Raw genomic sequence first — 23,768 nt, 5'->3', positions numbered from 1 at the left:
CGGCCATCCCCAGGCCAAACAAATACATGATTTCATCACTATTAGAGTCAGCATCACTGTGTGTGTGTGTGTGTGTGTGTGTGTGTGTGTGTGTGTGTGTGTGTGTGTGTGTGTGTGTGTGTGCGTGTGCGTGTGCGTGTGTGTGTGTGTGTGCGTGTGTCTGTGTGTGTGTGCGACTGTGCGTGCGTGTGTCTGTGTGTGGGTCTGTGTGTGGGTGTGTGTGTGTGTGCGTGCGTCTGGGTCTCATAGTGTGTCTCTAACCTCCATCTCAGGTCCTGGAGCCTCCTCTGCGGGGCCTGTAGCTGCAGTGTTGGGCGTCATCGTTCTGGCCTGTGTTGTTGGAACCATCGGTTTGATGTACAGGTACTGTATTATTATCATTATCATTATCATTATTATCATTATTATTATTATTATCATTATCATCATCATCATCATTATCATTATTATTATTATTATTATTATTATTATTAATAGGTACGCAGAGACTAGTATCCTCAGTGATTTTCTGCCATGACAGAATCATCTCGTCCTGAATATAAATGCTTCTAGAGAGATCAGACGTTTTAGCGCGAGGTACTAATGGAACAGTATAACACCTCCCGGTGTTTTGCGGGTGAAATGGAAGGCGGGGCTTTTCAGAGTAAAAGCTGCTGGGCGCTCTAGCGCCTTTATTTTGACACAAACTCTGGCAGCATCATAATAAGTAGGGATGTCCCCGATACCAATACCGATACCAGTGTCGTGATATCTAGATATATATCTGGAGTTGTGTTTATAGATATCTAGCTAAATATCTGGAGTTGTGTTTATAGATATCTAGCTAAATATCTGGAGTTGTGTTTATAGATATCTAGCTAAATATCTGGAGTTGTGTTTATAGATATATATCTGGTGTTGTGTTTATAGATATCTAGATATATATCTGCTGTTGTGTTTATAACAGACTCCTCACTCAAATGTGCACATACAGTTTGGGGCAACTCCAAAGCAAACTCCACATGCCCCAACATTTTATTAACCCGCCATAGTGTCGACCCCTTACCCCCTGTGTGGGATCGCTGGTTAGACTGGCATAGTGTCAACCCCTTACCCCTGTGTGGGATCACTGGTTAGACTGGCATAGTGTCAACCCCTGTGTCGGATCGGTGGTTAGACTGGCATAGTGTCGACCCCTTACCCCTGTGTGGGATCACTGGTTAGACTGGCATAGTGTCAACCCCTTACCCCTGTGTGGGATCACTGGTTAGACTGGCATAGTGTCGACCCCTTACCCCTGTGTGGGATCACTGGTAGTGGTTAGACTGGCATAGTGTCGACCCCTTACCCCTGTGTGGGATCACTGGTTAGACTGGCATAGTGTCAACCCCTTACCCCTGTGTGGGATCACTGGTTAGACTGGCATAGTGTCGACCCCTTACCCCTGTGTCGGATCGGTGGTTAGACTGGCATAGTGTCGACCCCTTACCCCTGTGTGGGATCACTGGTTAGACTGGCATAGTGTCAACCCCTTACCCCTGTGTGGGATCACTGGTTAGACTGGCATAGTGTCAACCCCTTACCCCTGTGTGGGATCACTGGTTAGACTGGCATAGTGTCGACCCCTTACCCCTGTGTCGGATCGGTGGTTAGACTGGCATAGTGTCGACCCCTTACCCCTGTGTGGGATCACTGGTTAGACTGGCATAGTGTCGACCCCTTACCCCTGTGTCGGATCGGTGGTTAGACTGGCATAGTGTCGACCCCTTACCCCTGTGTGGGATCACTGGTTAGACTGGCATAGTGTCGACCCCTTACCCCTGTGTCGGATCAGTGGTTAGACTGGCATAGTGTCGACCCCTTACCCCTGTGTGGGATCACTGGTTAGACTGGCATAGTGTCGACCCCTTACCCCTGTGTCGGATCGGTGGTTAGACTGGCATAGTGTCGATCCCTTACCCCCTGTGTCGGATCGGTGGTTAGACTGGCATAGTGTCGACCCCTTACCCCTGTGTGGGATCGCTGGTTAGACTGGCATATTCACCGATACCGATATGACCTAATATGACCAAATAAGGGCCGATCCGATACTTGGACATCTAATAATAAGTGTTAAATCACCCGGACGTTCCTATTGTTTCCGACAGGAGGCTGAAGCAGTACCACCCGCTGCCAGAGGAGGGCGCCAGCAGCACCTCGGTGATCACGTCAGTTCCTCTGTTGTTGTGGAACCTGCTCAGTCGCCAGTCACCTGGGGAGAGTCGCCCCCTGCTGGGCAGAGTGGTGTAACACACACCGCACCACACTGCCCCCTGCTGGGCAGAGTGGTGTAACACACACCGCACCACACCGCCCCCCCTGCTGGGCAGAGTGGTGTAACACACACCGCACCACACTGCCCCATACCAGATCTGATTTGTTTTAATACGTCTAAATGCATACAGGTCAAGCCAGGTTGCGCCTCATTCAGAGGTGGTTTCACATCTGATTTCAGGAGATCCGTCTCAGTCTGAACGCAGTAACCTGATCTAAATCAGGATTCTGTGTGACTCGTTTGTGTTTAGACTTATTTAAACAAATCCAGTCTGGATGGATCTGGCCCAGACCTGATTCAGGCTGGATTCAGCTGCCAGTCTGAACACAGATCTCTGGACAGGTCCCATCTGGTCACATGCAGTCGATGCAGTGTGAACGGGTCAGGCCAAAAGATCAGATTTGAGAAATAAATGAGATCTTCGTATTGGATTTGACTGGATGTGAATGCAGTCTAAATGAGGCCTGAATCTACTTCTCTCTCTCTCTCTCTCTCTCTCTCCACCTCCACCTCTGGACATTTCAAATCACACACTTCACATCCACCTACACACACACACACACACACACACACACACACACACACACACACACACGTACACACACACACACAAAACCAGTGGTTCTCAAACTTCTTCAGGACCCCCTAAAACGAGGCTGCTGCGGACCCCCATCTCAGAATAATTTAGACGTTTTTAGAAACCATAAATAATAAATGCACATTGAGGTGTATAAGAATTCAACTTGTTGATATAAAAGTGAAATAAACATTCTGGGGAACCCGATGAGTGAGTCGATGAATATATGTTTCTTACAATGTCTCTCATTTTATGACAAAGAGAATATATTTATTTTTGACCTGCACTTTTTTTTTCTATTTTAAAGGCACTGACATATAAATTATATGTAGAATGTAATAAATTATTTCTTTACTATACTTATAATAGCCTATTAATAGCGTGTTGTAACTAATCCCAATGTACACATTTTGAATGTGCCAATATCAGTATTTTTCATATTTACAGGCCTAAAATAAATATAACTTTCTTGATCATTATAACGTGAACATTTATTTTCCTTTCCATCTCTCATGTCAGACTGATATGTCTGGTCGGTCGCTGCCTGGCTCAAGGGCAGTGATGATCCAAGGAATACATCCGACAACATAATATAGTCACTCTGTCGAGTGGAAAACCTCCATGTCAAAAACCTTTGCGAGCTTGTAGATCAGATATTCTTGTAGATCAGATATTCTTGTAGACCAGATATTCTTGAAGATCAGATATTCTTGTAGATCAGATATTCTTGTAGATCAGATATTCTTGTAGATCAGATATTCATTCTTGAAGATCAGATATTCTTGTAGATCAGATATTCTTGCTACTTTTGAATTAGAACCTGAAAAGTAACACTTTTGGACATAATGAAGTTTGCTCTCCACCTGACCAATATTTTTTTATAAATACAATAAAATGTAATCTGAAAGTACTCACTGCTATAGCACCTAAATCAAAACCTGTACAAACAAACATTTCATGTAAAAAGTCAATCTGTTTGAAGGAGAGACAGGAGTCTACAGGGACATGTTTCAGGACTTTATTGTATAACTTTACACACAGTGGCGAAAATAGAACGACAATGAACCTGAAACTAACCCTTCAACCACTTTAGCCTTATATTTAAAAAAAAAAGAAACTTCCAAACATTTGTGAGCTTTTTAACCTGTAGATCTGCAGCTGTTTCTTTGGAAAACAATTGTGAATGTTTCCAACATATTTTGAAAGTTTTGTATTTTATTTAAAGGTATATTCAGTGATTTCACTTAATTCAAATATCACTTATTTTTTTGTTTTGCTGTGATAATCCTCTCTAGCTATAGAGTGTGCTGACCATATAAGGAGTTCCTCCTCCCTGTCCCCAGTTAACCCCTGGGCGGGTCAAAAAACCTTAGCTTTCGTTTTTTGGTTCTCTTTCCTGATAGGATGAAAGCTTGGGTCCCAAGGCAAAAACGAAAAACCTACGGTTCTTTGAGTGAAATCACTGAATATACCTTTAACATTTTTTCTGGGCCCAAACTGGGAGTGGTGGTGACGCCGTGGTGGGGTTTTTTTTCTTTTTTTTTTTTTTACAAACATCTAGAACTCCTCCCCTTCCTCCTCGCCCTCGCCCTCCACGGAGTCGACGCCCACCTCCTCGTAGTCCTTCTCCAGCGCCGCCATGTCCTCGCGGGCCTCGGAGAACTCCCCCTCCTCCATGCCCTCGCCCACGTACCAGTGGACGAAGGCCCGCTTGGCGTACATCAGGTCGAACTTGTGGTCCAGGCGCGCCCACGCCTCGGCGATGGCCGTGGTGTTGCTGAGCATGCACACGGCCCGCTGCACCTTCGCCAGGTCGCCACCGGGGACCACCGTGGGGGGCTGGTAGTTGATGCCCACCTGGAGAAGAAGAAGAAGAAGAAGAATGATTGACATGACATGGGGGGGGGGGGGGGGGGGGGGGCTGGTAGTTAAACCCTATTGGCCAGGTCTCCACCGTGGGGAGGGGGGGGGGCTGGTGGTTAAACCCTATTGGCCAGGTCTCCACCGTGGGGAGGGGGGGGGGGCTGGTAGTTGATTGATGCCCACCTGAAGAACAATGATGATAAATAAAACTTTAAAACTATAACACCTCTCATGACATGAAATCCCTAACCCTAATATAGTTGATGCCCACCTTTCATGACATGAGACGCAACTCAAAGTGCTTCACAGAGCAATAAAGAACAAACAGAAACACAACAAGAAAGACAACATTAAAAATAATAGCAAAAAAGGCAGTGAAATGAGGTAAAACGGTGAGGACATGAATAACGACACAGACAGTTAAAAATCAGCTAAAATCAAGTGTGTAGAAGTTGAGCTGTGCTGTACTGAGTTCATTCAAATGTAGTCTAAAACACCTGCCATGTTGAGGACCAACACAGGTGTTTTAATTAGTCTGAACAGTCTGAGTAGAACTAATTAATTAGTTTGCAACACCTGTTTGGTTCTCATCATGGCAGCTGAAGGACTGACGACAGTACAGGCTGTAGAAGCAGAATGCTGCTTCACCGTGTGTTTTATATGCCAATGTGTAGACACATTATTATTATTATTATTATTATTATTATTATTAATATGTAGACACATGGAGCAGGCCAGCTGTGGAGGACCTGAGGTTTGGGACATGGCAGTCATAGAGGTAGGAATGTGCCAGACCATTGAGAGCTTTATATAAACAAGTAAAAGAAACAACCTGGAAGCCAATGCAGTGAAGCTAATACTGGAGTAATATGTTCTCTCATCTTAGTTTTAGTTAAAACTCTGGCTGCCGCATTTTGGACAAGTTGTAAATTATCTGTCCGTTGTTTTCTTTGGCAGCTAAAGCCAGACAAAAGTGCATTGCAGTAAAAAGAAAACAAAGGCGTGGATCAGCGTTTCAGATTACATTAGATTACAGATTAGGCATAATTTCCTGCAATATTTCAAAGATGAAAAAAGACAATCTTGTTAACATGACTTAATGTGTATTAAAATTCAGTTCAGAATCAATACTACCTTGAAGCCGGTGGGACACCAGTCTTATAATCAGAGTGCTCTTATATTCGTGACATTACGGTGCCTTGAAGCCGGTGGGGCACCAGTCCTATAGAGCTCTTAGATTCTGGACATTACGGTACCTTGACGCCGGTGGGACACCAGTCTACGAACTGGATGGAGCGTTTCGTCTCCATGGTGGCTATATTGGGGACATTACGGTCGGGTTAGTGCTGTTATATTCTGGACATTACGGTACCTTGAAGCCGGTGGGGCACCAGTCCTATAGTGCTGTTATATTCGTGACATTACGGTACCTTGAAGCCGGTGGGGCACCAGTCCTATAGTGCTCTTATATTCTGGACATTACGGTACCTTGAAGCCGGTGGGGCACCAGTCCTATATAGTGCTCTTATATTCTGGACATTACGGTACCTTGAAGCCGGTGGGGCACCAGTCCTATAGTGCTCTTATATTCTGGACATTACGGTACCTTGACGCCGGTGGGGCACCAGTCCTATATAGTGCTCTTATATTCTGGACATTACGGTACCTTGAAGCCGGTGGGGCACCAGTCCTATATAGTGCTCTTATATTCTGGACATTACGGTACCTTGAAGCCGTTGGGGCACCAGTCCTATAGTCCTCTTATATTCTGGACATTACGGTACCTTGACGCCGGTGGGGCACCAGTCTACGAACTGGATGGAGCGTTTCGTCTCCATGGTGGCTATATTGGGGACATTACGGTCGGGTTAGTGCTGTTATATTCGTGACATTACGGTACCTTGAAGCCGGTGGGGCACCAGTCTACGAACTGGATGCTCCTCTTGGTCTTGATGGTGGCGATGGCGGCGTTGACGTCTTTGGGCACCACGTCTCCGCGGTACAGCAGGCAGCACGCCATGTACTTGCCGTGGCGCGGGTCGCACTTCACCATCTGATTGGCCGGCTCGAAGCAGGAGTTGGTGATCTCCGACACGGACAGCTGCTCGTGGTACGCCTTCTCTGCCGAGATGACGGGAGCGTAGGTGGCGAGGGGGAAGTGGATACGAGGGTACGGCACCTGTAGAGGCAGATAGAGAGGTTAATTGCGAACGCAGTGAGCACTTACTATGAGACCTAGCAGATCATGTCTGTCTGTGTGTGTGTCTGTCTGTCTGTGTGTGTGTGTGTGTGTGTGTGTGTGTGTGTGTGTGTGTCTGTCCCGCTATACGTCCAAATATGGAGTGTGTTGCATCAGCAATCACTCAGCTCCATATATGGGCACAAAAGGGGCCAGGTCCACATATACAGTAACAGCGGGACAGACACACAGACAGACAGACAGACATGATCTGCAGGGTCTCAACTGCGTTCGCTTCCCGCGTTTGCGCGTCTTACTGGTTTAACTAATCTACAGTAACTAGTACAGGAGGGAGAGAGAACAGTGATTTCGTGCTAATTTCTAATGATTTAGCTAGGGGGGGGGTCGCCACAGCAGCCAAATCCATATGGCCACCATTAACAGCCTACATGTTCTAAATGTCATTATGTCCATGCTAGAATGCTTTCTTATCTTTCTTACCTTTCTTTGTAGTCGTTACGTCCCCACCAAAGAGGTCCAGGTGTTTTTTTTGTGCAAAAACTCCTTTCCCTACCATAAGCCCTCAATGAATTGCATTGCATTGAATGGGAATTGAATGGGGCTATGGGGTGTTATGCTAATTTGTTTATTTCCATCGAAAGAAGTAGTAAAGTGTGCCTCTTGGGAAATTATTTACATTATGAAGAGAGGATATATAGAAATTATAATTTTGAGCGATGGAAATAAGCGAATTAGCACAACACCCCATAGCCCCATTCCATTCCCATTCAATTCAATGCAATTCATGTAGGGCTTATGGTAGGGGAAATAGCCAATAAGGAGTTTTTGCACAAAATAACACCTGGACCCTTTTGGTGGGGACGTAACAACTACAAAGAAAGGTAAGAAAGCCTTTTAGTATGGAATTCTCCTTTAAGTAGTATGTGAACGTGTCAAATTAGGGGCTTTTCATGATTCTGAATCCATTCGAAGCATTAGTTTAGCATGAAAAACACTCCTTCAGCTAAAAACGGTCATAGCCATCTTCACAAATGTGATGAGGTCAGCACATTTAGGCCACATTTGGGCAAGTGGCTATATGGCCAAATATGGCCAAAGGAGTGTTTTTAGTGCCAAACGAATAGATTCAGAATCCTGATTGAAAACCCCCTAGTTTGACACGTGACATGTAAATTAGGTTGTTTAATAGTAGTATAGTAACTTTCAGCTTTCAGCAGCTGTCACAAAGTTTCCCAAGGGAGTTGGCTTGGAACAAATTGAGAAGTGATAGTCGACACCTTTATGAACACATTGGTGAAGAAAGCTAGTTGTAATTATTATTATTATTTTCAGATTTCGACACATTTGTCTAACTTTCTCTGACTGACCAGGTTGGTCTGGAACTCATTTGTCTAACTTTCTCTGACTGACCAGGTTGGTCTGGAACTCCTTTGTCTAACTTTCTCTGACTGACCAGGTTGGTCTGGAACTCATTTGTCTAACGTTCTCTGACTGACCAGGTTGGTCTGGAACTCATTTGTCTAACGTTCTCTGACTGACCAGGTTGGTCTGGAACTCCTTTGTCTAACTTTCTCTGACTGACCAGGTTGGTCTGGAACTCGGTCAGGTCCACATTGAGCGCTCCGTCGAAACGCAACGAGGCCGTGATGGACGAGACGATCTGGCTGATGAGGCGGTTGAGGTTGGTGTAGGACGGGCGCTCGATGTCCAGGTTGCGGCGGCAGATGTCGTAGATGGCCTCGTTGTCCACCATGAAGGCACAGTCGGAGTGCTCCAGGGTGGTGTGGGTGGTCAGGATGGCGTTGTACGGCTCCACTACGGCCGTGGACACCTGGGGAGGGTAGAGGGTTAGTTAGTAGATGTTGATGGTTAGATGGTTAAGGCTCATACATAGTCTGGATTTTCGGTGGTTAGGTGACCACTGAACTACAACATGACGTCACTGAGGTGACCACCGAACTACAACATGACGTCACTGAGGTGACCACCGAACTACAACATGACGTCACTGAGCCGCGGTGAAGAGTAAACCACCGCTCCAGCCCTTCTGTCTGTTTTTACTCGCCACCGCTCAACGTTATTTCGCGGTGGTCAGCGGTGGGCTCACCACAGAGAATCCAGACTATGATTAGATTGTTAGTTACCTGTGGCGCTGGGTAGATGGTTAGATTGTTAGTTACCTGTGGCGCTGGGTAGATGGGTAGATGGTTAGATTGTTAGTTACCTGTGGCGCTGGGTAGATGGTTAGATTGTTAGTTACCTGTGGCGCTGGGTAGATGGGTAGATGGTTAGATTGTTAGTTACCTGTGGCGCTGGGTAGATGGAGAACTCCAGCTTGGACTTCTTTCCGTAGTCGACAGAGAGTCGCTCCATCAGCAGCGAGGTGAAGCCAGACCCGGTTCCTCCTCCGAAGCTGTGGAACACCAGGAAGCCCTGGAGACCTGTGCACTGGTCAGACTGGGAGAGAGACAGAGAGAGAGAGAGAGAGAGAGAGAGACAGAGACAGAGAGAGAGAGAATATTCATTGTTTTGTGTTTATTTCAAGGACCCTCCTAGTTTGGTGTCCCCTGGTTGTGTTTATTTCAAGGACCCTCCTAGTTTGGTGTCCCCTGGTTGTGTTTATTTCAAGGACCCTCCTAGTTTAGTGTCCCCTGGTTGTGTTTAGATCCGTACCAGCTTGCGGATCCTGTCCAGGACGATGTCGATGATCTCCTTTCCGATGGTGTAATGTCCTCGGGCGTAGTTGTTGGCCGCGTCTTCCTTTCCCGTGATCAGCTGCTCTGGATGGAACAGCTGGCGGTACATTCCTCTACGCACCTCGTCTACAGTAACAGATATACAGGACAGGATGTTTAACTAGGTTCCTGAACGCACCTCATCTAAAGAACAGAGACATGAAGAGGTTTAACTAGGTTCCTGAACGCACCTCATCTAAAGAACAGAGACATGAAGAGGTTTAACCAGCTTCCTGAACGCACCTCGTCTAAAGGACAGAGACATGAAGAGGTTTAACTAGGTTCCTGAACGCACCTCGTCTAAAGAACAGAGACATGAAGAGGTTTAACTAGGTTCCTGAACGCACCTCGTCTAAAGAACAGAGACATGAAGGAGGTTTAACTAGGTTCCTGAACGCACCTCGTCTAAAGGACAGAGACATGAAGGAGGTTTAACTATGTTCCTGAACGCACCTCGTCTAAAGAACAGAGACATGAGGAGGTTTAACTAGGTTCCTGAACGCACCTCGTCATGACAGCGAGTTTTAACAATTTAAACTCTATTTATGAAATAGACAAACATAGCAGATATACAAGCTCACAAGGCGACGCATTACGACAGGTTGTGAGGTTGTAGATATATTACTTTTATACAACAAATCACCTACAACCAATGGCATGCCCCCATAACGTTCTCACCGATGACGGTGGGCTCCACCTATAAACGTTCTCACCGATGACGGTGGTCTACTCTCCACCTATAAACGTTCTCACCGATGACGGTGGTCTCCACCTATAAACGTTCTCACCGATGACGGTGGGCTCCAGGTCCACGAACACCGCTCTGGGGACGTGCTTGCCCGCCCCTGTCTCGCTGAAGAAGGTGTTGTAGGAGTCGTCGCCTCCTCCGATGGGCTTGTCGCTGGGCATCTGTCCGTCCGGCTGGATGCCGTGCTCCAGACAGTACAGCTCCCAGCAGGCGTTACCGATCTGGACCCCAGCCTGGCCCACATGGATGGAGATGCACTCACGCTGCAACAACAAGAGAACTACAGTCAATATGGACGCCAGGCTGGAGAAAACTACAGTCAATATGGACGCCAGCCTGGAGAAAACTACAGTCAATATGGACGCCAGTCTGGAGAAAACTACAGTCAATATGGACGCCAGTCTGGAGAAAACTACAGTCAATATGGACGCCAGCCTGGAGAAAACTACAGTCAATATGGACACCAGTCTGGAGAAAACTACAGTCAATATGGACGCCGGCCTGGAGAAAACTACAGTTAATATGGACGCCAGTCTGGAGAAAACTACAGTTGATATGGACGCCAGTCTAGAGAAAACTACAGTTGATATGGACGCCAGTCTGGAGAAAACTACAGTCAATATGGACGCCGGCCTGGAGAAAACTACAGTTAATATGGACGCCAGCCTGGAGAAAACTACAGTCAATATGGACGCCAGCCTGGAGAAAACTACAGTTGATATGGACGCCAGCCTGGAGAAAACTACAGTCGATATGGACGCCAGTCTGGAGAAAACTACAGTCAATATGGACGCCAGTCTGGAGAAAACTACAGTCAATATGGACGCCAGCCTGGAGAAAACTACAGTTAATATGGACGCCAGTCTGGAGAAAACTACAGTTAATATGGACGCCAGCCTGGAGAAAACTACAGTCAATATGGACGCCAGGCTGGAGAAAACTACAGTTAATATGGACGCCAGCCTGGAGAAAACTACAGTCAATATGGACGCCATCCTGGATGGATGGAGATGAACTCACGCTGCAACAATTTTTTTATTGGAATCTAGAAAAGTAAAAAAGTCTATGTAATTTGAAATACATTCATAGTTTTTGTTTTTGTATTGCAGTTCATAAATTCACCGCTGACCCCTAGACTATGGGACATTAAAATCATTTTATGTTGTGTTCCTTATAGACTATGGGACATTAAAATCATTTCATGTTGTGTTCCTTATAGACTATGGGACATTAAAATCATTTCATGTTGTGTTCCTTAGACTATGGGACATTAAAATCATTTTATGTTGTGTTCCTTATAGACTATGGGACATTAAAATCATTTTATGTTGCGTTCCTTCTAGACTATGGGACATTAAAATAATTTTATGTTGCGTTCCTTATAGACTATGGGACATTAAAATCATTTTATGTTGCGTTCCTTATAGACTATGGGACATTAAAATCATTTTATGTTGTGTTCCTTATAGACTATGGGACATTAAAATCATTTTATGTTGCGTTCCTTATAGACTATGGGACATTAAAATCATTTTATGTTGCGTTCCTTCTAGACTATGGGACATTAAAATCATTTTATGTTGCGTTCCTTCTAGACTATGGGACATTAAAATCATTTTATGTTTCGTTCCTTATAGACTATGGGACATTAAAATCATTTTATGTTGCGTTCCTTATAGACTATGGGACATTAAAATCATTTTATGTTGCGTTCCTTATAGACTATGTGACATTAAAATCATTTTATGTTGCGTTCCTTATAGACTATGGGACATTAAAATCATTTTATGTTGCGTTCCTTATAGACTATGGGACATTAAAATCATTTTATGTTGCGTTCCTTCTAGACTATGGGACATTAAAATCATTTTATGTTGCGTTCCTTCTAGACTATGGGACATTAAAATCATTTTATGTTGCGTTCCTTATAGACTATGGGACATTAAAATCATTTTATGTTGTGTTCCTTATAGACTATGGGACATTAAAATCATTTTATGTTGCGTTCCTTATAGACTATGGGACATTAAAATCATTTTATGTTGCGTTCCTTATAGACTATGGGACATTAAAATCATTTTATGTTGCGTTCCTTCTAGACTATGGGACATTAAAATCATTTTATGTTGCGTTCCTTATAGACTATGGGACATTAAAATCATTTCATGTTGTGTTCCTTATAGACTATGGGACATTAAAATCATTTTATGTTGCGTTCCTTATAGACTATGGGACATATTAAACATATTATTATTACATAATAATACATAATATCTGGTTATAGATATCTGGTTAAATCTGCTATAATTCGTCTATATGTTCCTCTTGTAGATCTGCTATATTTGTCTACATTCATTCAGCTTGTAGATCTGCTATATTCGGCCCATATTTAAGCAGGTTGTATTAATATTCCATCATCATTCATACACAGACGTACAGCTGCTATACACACAATAGAGAATATAGAGCGATGCACACATTATCCTATTATGACTGATTTAATATTTTAATGTATTCACAGCTTAGTGATGTTTATGTCTTATGTGTATGTGTATCTGCCTCTATATTTTCATCCGTCCATATAAAGGAGGCAGGTCGCATCTAACCATCCATAATTATGTATAGCCTTTGTTCTATTTCACATTATAAGGATTTGAATTAAAATACACACCGTTTTCAGTATTTTACACACACATGTAGCAGCACATATTATCCATATAATCTGTATTAGCCCAACATGTGACATATGTTGTTGTTGTTTAAATAGGTATTATAAATGTATTTAATCTACTGTAACTAAGTAGCTCTGTGGTTGCTAGGCAGAACTGAGGAGGGGGTGGGGTGGGGCGGGGGCGGGGCTTTAGGACTCTCCAGAATCTTCCACACAAAAAAAAAACCCCACCAGCCTGAATTTGGCTGATAAATAAACTAACGGTTTTTAGCAAGGGTGCCGCACGCGACGAATATAGCAGATCTACAAGCTCACATGCGAGTCATGCGACGCGTTGTGAGCTTGTAGATCTGTTATATTCGGCCTAGTAGTATATAAGCATCCTTTAATTCTTATCCCGGCGCGGCTGCGCCCCAAAGCAGGTTGAATAGCATCCATTAGGCATCGTGAATTTAACCCGCATCACTGACTCATGATGTTTGGAATATTGTAATATTAGAAGCTATATAGTCTATATATGAATTATTTTGTTTGATTTGATTATTTTTTTTCTGGATCAATGCCATAACGATCTATTGCTGACAATAAGGTCTTGTTTAGCCTATAGCCTATACGCAAATAAATAAATCAGGTCGAAAATAAGAAAATCACATTAAAAAAAGAAAAAATAACGTCGTGTCAAATCATAAATCAATAAACACAGATTTCGCAGCAGCTTTAATTAACAGTAAATGGAAAGCTAACGGGTTTTTTTCTGCAGACAGACAGGCAGGTCCAGACAGTGATGCTGATGAGATTTAGATCAGAATATTAATATTAATTAGGCTAAATAAGACCGTATTATTTATATAATAGATAATAGGACTGTGTCCTCCTTATAGATATAGATTTAAAAAAGGTTACTCACCATGTTAGTTTAATTGACGGACAGAGAGGTAAATGTTTTAAAGACTGGATGCTGTTGAGGTTACCGTTCCCGACAGTAAAGAGTCGACGCAGTAACTGCGTCTCAACGCTGCGCAGCGCCATATTTATGCACTCCCGGGGTTGCCAGGTCCCGTGTGCAATCACAAGCGGAATCAGCCCCGAATAGTAACAATTACCATTATATTATGATAATTATCATCACAGACAGTCATATCCTGCTGTAGTTGTCCTTTCTTTGTATTTCTATTTATTTATTTTTACGTTGGAGTTGGGCGTTCCACATTTTAGTGGCATGAAGGAGCCACATGACTTTAATCCAGGTTTGTTTGTTCTGGGATTTTTTGCACAATTGCTTGAAACCTCAAACCTTCTACACACAAACTCTGGACCAACATCTATAAACCCAGTTTAAGAGAAGTTTGTAAGTGGAAAAAATTCAGTTTTTAGGAGACAATGAATGTTGCAGTTTTATGATAATTCTAATCCTGCCCCGGCATAATACATTGTGCTGGCTGATACTATGTCCGCCAGTGGGTGGTGCTGTTTTGCAAGTTATTGGAAGAGGGTGCGTTGTTTTCGGACAGCTGTTTGACATTGTGTAATCAAGTCTCTGGATAGATTGTTATTAGCAGCAGCAGAACACTAGGTTTTTACACCTAGTTCTGTGTGTGAAGTTCAGACAGATTTCCTTTGTTGTGAAACTTGTGACACAGCATTGTCTGTGAGTATGCTTTGCATCTTTATGATTATGTAGGCTATGTAGAAAAAACTAAAGAAAGTGCTATATTTGTATTCAACTGATGGTGTTGTGTGTAAAAGAGATTTAACACCTGCTACTTTTGTCCAGAGTTATCTTTCTGTCTAACTGTGTCTCAAAGCAGGAGTTATCTTTCTGTCTAACTGTGTCTCAAAGCAGGAGTTATCTTTCTGTCTGACTGTGTCTCAAAGCAGGAGTTATCTTTCTGTCTGACTGTGTCTCAAAGCAGGAGTTATCTTTCTGTCTGACTGTCTCAAAGCAGAGAGGGGCGAGGGCAGAGATTTTTGGTAGCATTTTACCCATTGCTCAACAGGTTCTCAACAGGCCTGAAAATTAAGGCCCGGCCGGCCCTACCTGGGCCCTTATCAAATCCTGTACACTCAAGACTTTTTTTTTATGCAATTGTGAACAATAGCCAAGTAATACATAGTAAGATACATATCCATTGGCCAATCAAATGGTTCACTGCAGCTCAACAGTCAGTGTGAGGGGTGGTCAGGAGATGTCTGTGAGCTCTGCGTTTAAAGGCTTGAAGGCCGTTGTCTGTGATGGAGTCCACTACATGCTCTGGTAGGCTGTTCTGTTGTCTGTGATGGAGTCCACTACATGTTCTGGTAGGCTGTTCTGTTGTCTGTGATGGAGTCCACTACATGTTCTGGTAGGCTGTTCTGTTGTCTGTGATGGAGTCCACTACATGCTCTGGTAGGCTGTTCTGTTGTCTGTGATGGAGTCCACTACATGCTCTGGTAGGCTGTTCTGTTGTCTGTGATGGAGTCCACTACATGTTCTGGTAGGCTGTTCTGTTGTCTGTGATGGAGTCCACTACATGCTCTGGTAGGCTGTTCTGTTGTCTGTGATGGAGTCCACTACATGTTCTGGTAGGCTGTTCTGTTGTCTGTGATGGAGTCCACTACATGTTCTGGTAGGCTGTTCTGTTGTCTGTGATGGAGTCCACTACATGCTCTGGTAGGCTGTTCTGTTGTCTGTGATGGAGTCCACTACATGCTCTGGTAGGCTGTTCTGTTGTCTGTGATGGAGTCCACTACATGTTCTGGTAGGCTGTTCTGTTGTCTGTGATGGAGTCCACTACATGCTCTGGTAGGCTGTTCTGTTGTCTGTGATGGAGTCCACTACATGCTCTGGTAGGCTGTTCTGTTGTCTGTGATGGAGTCCACTACATGTTCTGGTAGGCTGTTCTGTTGTCTGTGATGGAGTCCACTACATGTTCTGGTAGGCTGTTCTGTTGTCTGTGATGGAGTCCACTACATGCTCTGGTAGGCTGTTCTGTTGTCTGTGATGGAGTCCACTACATGTTCTGGTAGGCTGTTCTGTTGTCTGTGATGGAGTCCACTACATGTTCTGGTAGGCTGTTCTGTTGTCTGTGATGGAGTCCACTACATGCTCTGGTAGGCTGTTCTGTTGTCTGTGATGGAGTCCACTACATGTTCTGGTAGGCTGTTCTGTTGTCTGTGATGGAGTCCACTACATGTTCTGGTAGGCTGTTCTGTTGTCTGTGATGGAGTCCACTACATGCTCTGGTAGGCTGTTCTGTTGTCTGTGATGGAGTCCACTACATGTTCTGGTAGGCTGTTCCACACCTGAACAGCAGTGTGGAGAAAAGTTCTGTCCAATGTCCGTGTTTTGGAGCCTGGGGGGTCGAGAGCATGTTCTGGGTGTGGCTGTGCATCGGCGGGTGTTTCACCGTCTGGTGTATCCATGCTCCATATATGGCCAGACCTCATCAAACCCTGTACACTCGAGACACGCTCCATATATGGCCAGACCTCATCAAACCCTATACACTCAAGACATTGCAATCGCTCCCACGCTTATATCTCCATATATGGAGCTGACCTGTTCTGCCATTCCATGTTGATCTTGTCCTCATCAAACCCTGTACACTCATTCCATAATGTTGATCTGACCGCCCCTAGTTTGACATGCTACTTAAAACATGATGAAATGTGTGTGTGTGTGTGTGTGTGTGTGTGTGTGTGTGTGTGTGTGTGTGTGTGTGTGTGTGTGTGTGTGTGTGTGTGTGTGTGTGTGTGTGTGTGTGTGTGTGTGTATATATATATTGTTTGTTTTTTTTTGTTTTTGTTTTTTCCTTTTCTTATAGGCCTATAGGGTCTTTCTAGTCACATAATTATGCTAATTATGAAAATTGCTCAACATATGCAAGTGAGCATCCGGCAGTTTCTACATGCTGGGGACCCTTACTCAACATTTCTAACATCAGTTTCTACATGCTGGGGACCCCTACTCAACATTTCCAACATCAGTTTCTACATGCTGGGGACCCCTACTCAACATTTCTAACTTCAGTTTCTACATGCTGGGAACCCCTACTCAACATTTCTAACATCAGTTCCTACATGCTGGGGACCCCTACTCAACATTTCTAACATCAGTTCCTACATGCTGGGGACCCCTACTCAACATTTCTAACAGAACGAAATTACATGGCATGGATGCAACTGGGACGTATCCTCAGTGATGTATCCTGAGGTCAACAGGGTTTCGGGTCTCCCAACATCATACCCCTCACTCAGGTGACCCAGCCGGGAGTGATCAAGTCCCGACTTACGTCCCAGTATAGCTATACCCTCGATCAGACCCACTAGGGCAAGACCAGGGCCGCACAATCCGTTCCTCCTGAACTACTCTGCCGGGACTGGGAGGTACCATTCTGGCGCGTGGAAGGACTAGGCTCTGTGTCTGCGTCTCACTCCTGCTCTCACCAGGAGTACTGGACCACCAGACTCCCAGCACCAGACACTTCATTCAGGAGTGGTGGATTCTTGAGCCGCAAAGGTTCTGCAGGCTCCACCTGGGTAACGGTAGCACAACACTTTAGGGTACTCAAAATGCCAGGGTTCACATTCTGACAAATGGACTTTTATACCTTGTACTGTAAACTGTATCAGAGTTATCACACCATGGCGAGGGACACTATTTATACACTCACTCCACAGGGCTTGTAGATCGGCTATTTTGTGCTATTTGAAATCCTGATTATAATGTTTTTGTTGCTATTTTTTAATTGGAATCCTGAAAAGTAACCTTTTTATATAATTTCAAATGCATTTATAGTTATAGTTATGTTAAATTTATGAACTAAATACAATTACATTACATGAAAAAAGACAATAACCTTTTAATACTAGTCATTTTAAGCTACATCATTAAAGGGGGTCATGTCTGCATGGTTGGAACAGTAACAGCCTCCAGTTGTCCATGTGGCCTACAGTACAGTCCTATATACACATCATAGGTACAGTACAGTACAGTACAGTACAGTACAGTACAGTACAGTCCCTACACATCACAGCATCATAAAGAGCTCAGTGAACTGTACCTTGTACTCAACACACTGTATCAGTCACACCATCATAAAGCTGTAAACATGACTCCACTTACATTACACTGTACCTCTCTGTCTCTCCCCCCCCCCCCCCCCCCCCCCCCCCTCTCTCTCTCTCTCTCTCTCTCTCTCTCTCTCTCTCTCTATATATCTGTCTCTCTCTCAGGTCATATCTTCCACACATCATCGGAGAAGCAAACCTTCAGCATCGACAACATGAACAGGTAACATTTATTACATTATTATATGTATTACTGAAATAACATTTATTAACATTATTATATCTATTATTGAAATAACATTTATTAACATCATATATCTATTACTGAAATAACTGTTTACATTTTATTTCGATTATTAGTAAATATTGAGTAATTGAGCAGCAATTACTTGTCTTGTATTACTTTGTTTTAATCAACCAATGGATTAATCACGTCAGTGTTATTTTATAACTCATGGCACATCAGCGTTGTGAAATAATAGTGAAAATAGCCGATCTACAAGCTGAAAATAGTTATTGATCATTAATGTATTTTTATTTATTATATGATTGATTATTATTGTTATTTGTATCAGCATTGTGTTCTATAGAGACTTTGACTGCAGGTGGAACGACCTGCAGTCCAGACTAAAAATAGATAGATAGAATACTTTATTGGCAGTTTAAGAAAATTACAGAAAATGTCATCATTTTAAAAAACGCCAAATGGACTTGGACACAAAAAAGCCTTCGCTTGTTTCCATTGTGGTCCACTTTGTAACATGAAACTATACACATACATACTGTACAGACAAAACAACCATGGAACATATAATAAATAATGCTTATATATAAGGCTGGAAGCTACAGTATATACATAGGACAAGAGGTACCCTGGGAGAATAGTCCTGAGCATGGGAGATGGCCTCGGATGTTTCCTTAAAGATTAAAGATTAAAGATTTATATTTTCTAGGTACTTTATGAGGTATCATGGATGTAGTATTAGATGTTGTGTAACGTGTCATGTACGATGTAGCATTTAATAATGTAATGTAGCATTTAATAATGTAATGTAGCATTTAATAATGTAATGTAGCTTTGAAGTGTGATTTTATTTCTGCCTCTTGGTCAGTTAGTTCACACTTGGAAAAGAGACTAATGTCTCAAAATGTGTTTTTACTGGTTAAATACAATAACATGTTGGCCATGTGTGATCTACAGTCTATTGTTACAATTACAACTAATATGTTGTTGTTGTTTTGTTGTTGTTTATCAGACGCTGTCGTCCTCAGTGAAGGAAGAAGGAAACATGGATCCTGGTCAACCGACCACAGGGTCAGCGTTACATTTATTTACATTATTTTCAAATGTAATATATTCACTACTATCAAATATTTACAAACATATTTACTCCAAGTCCTCTCGCTAAATATTATCATTCATATGCGTCGCGATACATGGCCAAAGCATTTACGGGGGTCCCCAGGGGGGTCCCCAGCCAAAAAGGTTGAGAACCCCTGATCTAACAGACCCTCATATCTATAAACAACATTCAAGCCTTTAAACGCAGAGCTCACAGACATCTCCTGACCACCCCTCACACTGACTGTTGAGCTGCAGTGAACCATTTGATTGGCCAATGGATATGTATCTTACTATGTATTACTTGGCTATTGTTCACAATTGCATCTAATAAAAAAAAAAGCTGTAATATCACGTATATCAAAGTACATAAACACTGTATCTACAAGTTCAACTATACACAGACTTGTCCAGGGACCACCTGTAATGGTCCAGGGACCACCTGTAGTGGTCCAGGGACCACCTGTTCTATCGTACAGTATGTCGTATAATGCTGACTGACATATTTAAACAACTCATAGAATCATAAAGTTTTAATTACTCACATTTTAACGAGCAGGAGATTCTTATCAGCAGACACCTGTCAGACGTCTGACATCTAAGTCAGCAAAACGAGGAACAGTTTAAACACTTCAACTTATGTGACTATTTTATACTTTGTTTATTTGAAAATAGCCGATCTGGTCACTAAACTGCCTCCCCCTGGCCAGCCGGGGCGCCTGATGGAGGGGAAAGGAACTGGTTGGAATAACGTGTTCCTTCCACGCGCTATATGTCCAACCAGGGAAACTCCCCCCTGTCAGGTGTAAAGGAGCAACTTGGACACTCAGGCATGAAGGAAGCATGAGTTCAAGTGCATTGCTCTCCCCTTGTCCCCCATATATGGGGACTAGGTTGGTCTCCCCTTGTCCCCCATATATGGGGACTAGGTTGCTCTCCCCCTTGTCCCCCATATATGGGGACTAGGTTGCTCTCCCCTTGTCCCCCATATATGGGGACTAGGTTGGTGGAGGGTGTGTAGAGCCCAGGATCACATTATTAGATGATTGACACAGGGGTGAAAAATGGGTTACAAAATCGTGGGATAAAAAATATATTAGAAAATAGCCGATCTACAAGCTCACGACTTGTCACCATAGCGGGCATTGTGTATGAAATCAAATCTTCTCTTTGGGGGGTCCTCGGGGGGTCCACGGGGGGTCCACGGGGGGTCCACGGGGGTCCTTGGGGGTCCCCGGCACAACATCTTGTCAGATAAGGGTCTAACTCCCCTTAATTTAATAACATACATACTCTGTCCTGATTTAAAATCATGGTGATGTATAAATGTAATGTTTATGATGGTTGTCATGGTGATGTATAAATGTAATGTTTATGATGGTTGTCATGGTTTCAGGGTTGATCGTCAGAGAGCAGGGTCTCCTGTACCCAGCTGTGTCTCCGTGAAGAGTGACCAGTCCAAGGGAGGATGGATTGACTTCAAAGATGGACACCAGTCTACTGATCAGAGGTCAGTGTGAGAAAACAACACATGATTATAGTTGTATTAGACTCTACTGATCAGAGGTCAGTGTGAGAAAACAACACATGATATAGTTGTATTAGACTCTACTGATCAGAGGTCAGTGTGAGAAAACAACACATGATTATAGTTGTATTAGACTCTACTGATCAGAGGTCAGTGTGAGAAAAAAACACATGATTATAGTTGTATTAGACTCTAATCACTACTGATCAGAGGTCAGAATGTCTCTCCTACATTTAGTGCATCATCTTAAATGAACCTGTTGTTTCTGAATCAGGGCTTGAAGAGAAGACTGAAGATACATTTAGAACAAATTCATTCATGTTCAATTAAGAATGTAGTCTGTGTTAATTACTTGCGCAAGCAGAGCGCGCAAGTAATAATTTTGCCCGGTCTCTTCAACGTGACAGCCGTCAACCACTTTTCTGGGTAAGCAAATCTGGCCATTTATGGCCTACTAGTATGCAACAAGCAAGTATGCACTCGGCAGAGTGCAGTTCTAGTTATAGTTATTTTTGTTATCTTTTAAATATTGTTTATTTCAGTAGCAGGGGTCTACCAGTCTCTTCACCATATTCTAAAATATGTTTATGTTTATGATGGTTGTCATGGTGATGAATAAATGTAATGTTTATGATGGTTGTCATGGTGATGTATAAATGTAATGTTTATGATGGTTGTCATGGTTTCAGGGTTGATCGTCAGAGAGCAGAGTCTCCTGTACCCAGCTGTGTCTCCATGAAGAGTGACTGGTCCAAGGGAGGATGGATTAACTTCAAAGATGGACACCAGTCTACTGATCAGAGGTCAGTGTGAGAAAACAACACATGATTATAGTTGTATTAGACTCTACTGATCAGAGGTCAGTGTGAGAAAACAACACATGATTATAGTTGTATTAGACTCTACTGATCAGAGGTCAGTGTGAGAAAACAACACATGATTATAGTTGTATTAGACTCTACTGATCAGAGGTCAGAATGTCTTTAGTGCATCATCTTAAACTAGAAGAGAGTAGAAGAAGCAAGCACTCAGTATATAGTTCACAGTAAGAGCGTGTGGAGTGCAGGTTCTGGTAGAAATAGTCTATAGAAAACAATACCAGCACTCACTTTATATCCAACAGGACTCTTGTTTTATTTATAGTTTTCCCCCAGCAGCAACAAACACATTTTGTGCATTTACAGCAAGCAGTATAACCTCCTGACCTCTACTGTCTCTGTTGTCATGTTGCATTGGCCTGAACTCAACCTGATGTTAGACTTTGATACAGAACATGATTAAACATATTTAAACGGCTCATAATAAAGTTAAATATCTAACTCACATTTTAAGAAACACTTTCCGGACACGTGCACTCATAGACATCATTGAGCCCTTTGCCCTTTTAGTCGTCTGTAAAAAACGGACCTCTCCAGAATGCAGCATGAGTGCCCCCCCCCCCCCCCCCCCCATAGCGTGGGCGTGAATGAACCAGAACACAATAGAACAATAGAACAATCATATAGAGCATGTTTAAACAGCTCATAATCATAAAGGCCCTATAACATTTTCTGCAGCAGTTGGCACAGCACAGCTCGGCCTGGGCCGGCCCTGAGAACACAATACAGTATGATTGAATTTGTATTTATTTCAAACAAAAGTGCAGTAGCCTGTTGTTACTAAAATAAACACCCCACCTCCCTGACTCTTGACAGCTGCCTGCCATGCCTGTGTGGCTGGTGTGTAGGCCAGTAAAAGATCATCGTCCTTGCCAACTTCATTCCATTGACTGCAATTACAGTAATTTGACTGTTGACCGCTTTTTGACGTTGGACAGCAAATACAATTTACAATTACTTGATTACAGTGTTAGCACCTCACCGAGATATTCGTACACAGTATCTTCTTTCTTTTTGCTTCTTTTTTATTCAAATTTATTATGATTTCTTATTTTTAATCAATGCTAAATATCTCTGTATTCTAATATTCCGGAAGGTATTCATTACCATAGTGTGTTTATTAGCAGGAGTCTAGAGGAGACAGGGTGTGTTTATTTCAGAGGTCTAGAGGAGACGGGGTGTGTTTATTTCGGGGGTCTAGAGGAGACAGGGTGTGTTTATTTCAGGGGTCTAGAGGAGACAGGGTGTGTTTATTTCGGGGGTCTAGAGGAGACAGGGTGTGTTTATTTCAGTATCAGGGGTCTTTCAGTCTCTCCACCATATTCTAAAATAGCCGATCTACAAGCTCACAATGGCCCGGTCATCATACCTCTTACACCATGTATGGTGTAAGAGGTATGATGAAGCACATGCTCGTTAACCTCTGTCATCTGATAATGTGTGACTGAGTGGCATAATTTACTCCCCTGTTTTATTACTGTTAGTTGTGTAAAGAGATAATAAATGTGGGTGGATGATTTCCATGAAACCATGTGGTTTCAAGAGAATAACCATCCGATACACGGCTCAGCATATTTCCTGTCAGTAGGCTGGTGTGCAAAACCCAAACTCGACTGTAAAGGAAAAAAAGGGAAAAAAACAACATAAACAACAAAAAAAGAGAGAATAGGGCATGATATCAAATCAATGAGTTACACTGCTAGAGACTAGAGTCTATCATATGGAAAGTGGAGGACACAAAGATGCTGCATTCAGACTAAATGCTAAGTGGGATCAGTGAGACATAGCCTAAATAATATATTAGAAGCTATTGTATCAAGAATGTATTGATCAATGTCACCATGGTCCACATACTGTACTCAGTACTGTACAACAAAAAGCTTT

The 23,768-nt window shown here is 43.1% G+C and overlaps 2 protein-coding genes across 4 annotated transcripts in view; one reads left to right on the top strand and one right to left on the bottom strand.

Moving 5' to 3' along the window:
* LOC308335662 (melanocyte protein PMEL-like) overlaps positions 1-3,077 on the top strand; it is a 29,805-nt gene extending 26,728 nt beyond the window's left edge. For 2 of the 3 annotated variants that reach the window (XM_080792776.1, XM_080792778.1), the window contains 2 exons: positions 273-363; positions 2,127-3,077. In XM_080792776.1, the coding sequence (XP_080648902.1) occupies positions 273-363; positions 2,127-2,268 (233 nt within the window). In that variant the 3' untranslated portion in view covers positions 2,269-3,077. The remainder of the gene's footprint in view (positions 1-272; positions 364-2,126) is intronic. The other variant, XM_080792777.1, reaches the window with a different exon arrangement.
* Positions 3,078-3,874: 797 nt separating this feature from the next.
* On the bottom strand, positions 3,875-14,093 carry LOC308334911 (tubulin alpha chain-like). Its single transcript, XM_080791808.1, has 7 exons — positions 13,995-14,093; positions 10,457-10,679; positions 9,607-9,755; positions 9,238-9,390; positions 8,516-8,764; positions 6,634-6,912; positions 3,875-4,727 (listed from the first exon to the last, which is right to left on the bottom strand). Exons 1-7 carry the CDS (start codon positions 13,995-13,997, stop codon positions 4,428-4,430), a joined length of 1,356 nt encoding a protein of 451 aa, XP_080647934.1. The 5' UTR covers positions 13,998-14,093; the 3' UTR covers positions 3,875-4,427.
* Positions 14,094-23,768: the final 9,675 nt, after the last annotated feature.

This window comes from Protomyctophum bolini (genome assembly GCF_963924005.1).
Source record: "Protomyctophum bolini genome assembly, chromosome: 20".
Lineage (NCBI taxonomy): Eukaryota > Metazoa > Chordata > Actinopteri > Myctophiformes > Myctophidae > Protomyctophum > Protomyctophum bolini.
Note: the sequence above shows the minus strand (reverse complement) of the source record. Positions and strands in the feature narration are given on the sequence as shown.